This window comes from Micropterus salmoides, unplaced genomic scaffold (assembly GCF_014851395.1).
Source record: "Micropterus salmoides isolate LMB-PRFRI ecotype aquatic unplaced genomic scaffold, ASM1485139v1 Ms_hic_scaffold_4004, whole genome shotgun sequence".
In the NCBI taxonomy this organism is placed as follows: domain Eukaryota; kingdom Metazoa; phylum Chordata; class Actinopteri; order Centrarchiformes; family Centrarchidae; genus Micropterus; species Micropterus salmoides.
In genome coordinates this window covers 4,543-8,188 of record NW_024043379.1, presented here as the reverse complement: position 1 = coordinate 8,188, position 3,646 = coordinate 4,543, and the positions used below count along the sequence as shown (strand labels likewise).

At 43.8% G+C, this 3,646-nt stretch overlaps 1 protein-coding gene across 1 annotated transcript; it reads left to right on the top strand.

Annotated features, from left to right (window-relative positions):
- The first annotated feature begins 1,068 nt into the window (after positions 1-1,068).
- On the top strand, positions 1,069-3,363 carry LOC119887099 (protein FAM43B-like). The gene has a single exon (XM_038698032.1). The coding sequence runs from the start codon at positions 1,232-1,234 to the stop codon at positions 2,231-2,233; it is 1,002 nt and encodes a 333-aa protein (XP_038553960.1). The 5' UTR covers positions 1,069-1,231; the 3' UTR covers positions 2,234-3,363.
- Positions 3,364-3,646: the final 283 nt, after the last annotated feature.

Genomic DNA, 3,646 nt, shown 5'->3' with positions numbered 1-3,646 from the left:
TAATCTCTAGTCCCAAATAGGGGACACAGCAAGTGATGCCTGACTCCTTTGTGAGGCGTCCAATGCACATGATAATTCAGAGCCGCATCTATGACCTCTGGCAACTGCACCACGGTCGCAATAAACCCCAACACACCTCATTGCAGCTTTAATTTCAAAATGTAATTGGCTATGAGTCCAAACGCAATTTGAAAGAGGGAGGGTTGAGAGTTTTACTTCATTGTTTAATTTCAAGAGCTAATTTCAAGTTACAAATATACTGCGACAATTTCAAATGCACAATGCATGATTCATCCTCAGAATCTTTTGATGCAAGTGTTAACAAACTATTTTTAATTCGACACATTTGCCCTTCCTTTTCATTTACTGCTTAATTATTTAGTAATATCACTCCAATGGAAGTTCCAATCCATAATTATTTTTGACCATATATATATATATATATATATACACACACACACAGTATACAGGGTATTTTGTTCAAATTCTGTCTGTTGTGTGTTTCTCAAATTTTCTAATGTAAACAAACAAAATTGACCTACAGCATCAGAGGGCATTGCATATTTATATTGAGTGGGTATCCAATGTTTAATGTTCATACATGTATTTAATTGATATGATCATTTGATTTACTGTAATACCAGGTTGCAATTTTGTGTTTTGGGTCCCAACCTCATTCATCCTCATGCTAACAATGGCTACAAGATCATTCTGTTGTGTCACATCACACTAAACATGAAGAAGTTATGTTTTATCTATGGTCTCGACAGACTTTTACCACACAATTAACAAGTCACATAAGTCCACTGAGAGGGAATGACCAGGAGATGTACCCTCTTCCTCAGGTTTACAAGAAACAGAAATATAGTGATACCTCAGTCAGTGCAAAGCTGGACAAATAAATAATGCTTTGGTGGGGAGCCATTTGGAAGCAAAACAACAAAACAGGGAGGGGGTTGAGGGTGCCTGAGCGCTGGGCTAAGTCTCCTGCACTGATCAGCGCTGCATGATGCAGACAACAGAGGAGGAGGAGGAGAGGAAGGAGGAGCGAGCGGGGGAACAAACTGGCTGAGGCTCGCAGCTCTCAGTCTCTCCTCTAAGCTTCGTGAAGCAGCTTCTCTCTGCTTTTCCTCTCTCCCTCGCACACACCGGCTTTCTTACTCTTTTGCCTGAGCTGAAAACAGCAAACGCAGCGGCAGAGGGGCTCACTCGCTCCAACTCCTCCCCCACCATGCTGCCCTGGCGAAGGAATAAGTTTGTTTTGGTGGAGGATGAGGCCAAGAGTAAACCCAAGAGCCTGGGGACTGGGCTGACCTACCACTCCATCCTTTCCTCTCTACTGCGCTCCTGTCCTGACTTGCTGCCTGACTGTCCCTTCGACTGGGTGGGCAGCATCTTCCACACCAAACGGCAAAAGGTGCAACTGAACAAAGAGGAGCCCGTTTACAATGTGCGCTACCTGGGGAGTGTGGTCACCATCACTGCAAAGGGAGACGGCTGCACCCAGGAGGCAGTGGCCAAAATCTGGGCGAGGAGCAACTACGGGGAGCAGAGTATCAAGATGAGGTTAACAGTGGGATCTCAAGGCATCCGGATGAGCGCTGACAAATCTGGAAAAAAGAAACCCATCCATCTTTATTCTCTGAACAGAATCACCTACTGCAATGCTGACCTGTGCCGGCCCAAGATCCTGGCTTGGATCTACAGGCACCAGGTCAAGAACATGGCGGTGGTTCTCCGGTGTCACGCTGTCCTGGTTAGCAAGTCGGAGAAGGCCCAGGCCATCGCCCACAGTCTCTACCAGAACGCCACCTCCGCCTTCAGCGAGTTCAAGCGTCTGAAGCGTCAGAGTGATTTCCGGCACTGCCAGCAGCAGCTGCTGGGTGAGGAGGCGGTGCCACTGATGCCACTGAGGAGGCTGTTGAACGGGCAGTGCCACTACAGACCGCCTGCCAGCAACCCCGGAACCGCCACACGCCTCTGCTCCATCACAGAAGAAGAGGAGGAGGAGGATGATGAGGACAGCAAAGATGAGAGTCAGGACTTGGAGGAACCAGAGGAGGATGTAGAGGAGCAGCAGGAGAAACAGAAGGTTTTAACCACAAACACAGACCCAACTCAGTTATTATCAGAGTTGGACATTGGGGATATTGCCAGATTGGAGCAGTGCCAAATCAACTTTGTCAGTGACAGCAACAACAACACGTTTACATTTATAACCTCTCTTGTGTGACAATAACGCAGTGTAAAGAATGCGACTCTGCAACACTACAGTAACATTCCTCTCTTTACCCTTCATTGGTACCCCACTCAGGCTCCCTCCTGCCCCCGTCCACGTAACGTGAAGTATTTACCAGAAACTTCTCCTACTGCCGGGTGGTAGAGAAAAGGCAGAAGAACGTCCTGTGGGAGTAATTTCTGTTCTGGCCAGATGGCTCAGATGCTGGTTTTGACTGTAGCAGCTTCGGAGACTGCGTGTTTACAAAGAGGCCTGGTGATGCACAGACTAACGATAGCACAATGACAAATGAGGACAATGGTTACAGAAAACACGAGCGTGCTGACGTTGAGATCAGCGACACCGGGGTCACATATTGATCACAGCGCCAAGCCGGATGTGTTTATTAGTCCTCTATCTCTTATTTTTGTGAGTATAATCAATGCCGTGTTTGCCAGCAGGGACACTTTTCGGATCGACTATTTTTTCAGGGAGGTTCTTTGTAAATTTGTGTAATTTTTCTAATATGACAATCCTCAATGAAATTGTTCACAGACTGACCTTTCTGAGTGCTTACAAACAAGTGGAGAAGTTTATTACGGTTTTACTAATGACTCAGCCGACTAATAAATAAGGCTATAATTTAGGAAGCAAGCCATTGAGTCGACATGTTTATTGCTGTCATTTGTTACCCTCCTTATCATTTATGCATGACATGTCAGCAGTAACCTTTTTGTGCTGAGCTTTTTTCATGTGACATCTTTGATCCTTCTTTTAAAATGAACACTGTGAAAAATGTGTGAGCAAGGACGAAATACACAACTGTTCATGCAGCAATGTCTAATGTATGTAGTGCATTTTTATATACCCATTTCTGTGTCACCTGGTTTGCCAAAACAACAAGAACACAAACAGATCTCAATTTGCCATTGCTGTGCTCTTTTAGCCAAGTTTTGTTAATGCAGTGTTTCCACATGAGCCCTTGCAAAAATACAGATGGACCCTTACAATTTAACACAAATTGTTTTGAATATGACTTTAGCTAATATCCTGTTGATACTATATGTGCAACTGTCTAAATATGCATTGTGATTATTATGAGATTAAGCTATTTATTTACCAAATATGTTGAATAAAAATTACCCTCACTTTGGCTTTCTTCTTGAATCTCGGAGGGAGGGTATTTCGAGATGTTTTCAAAGATTATTTAAATTAATTCAACAACTCTGCATTCCACCAGTGTGAATTTGCATATTGGAAAAATATGTGTAACTTACACTTCAAAGACAAAAAAGACACTAGACTAGCATAATTTGCTCTCTGTCTACAACTGTGGGGAAAAAATGTTTTTTTGCCACAAGAAAAGACACACAATGTCAGATATATGCCAGAAAGTCCCATTAGATGTTAATATGGTTTAAAACAGTT

Coding starts and splice junctions, on each gene's coding strand:
- LOC119887099 (XM_038698032.1), top strand. CDS start 1,232: ATGCTGCCCTGGCGAAGGAATAAGTTTGTTTTGGTGGAGGATGAGGCC.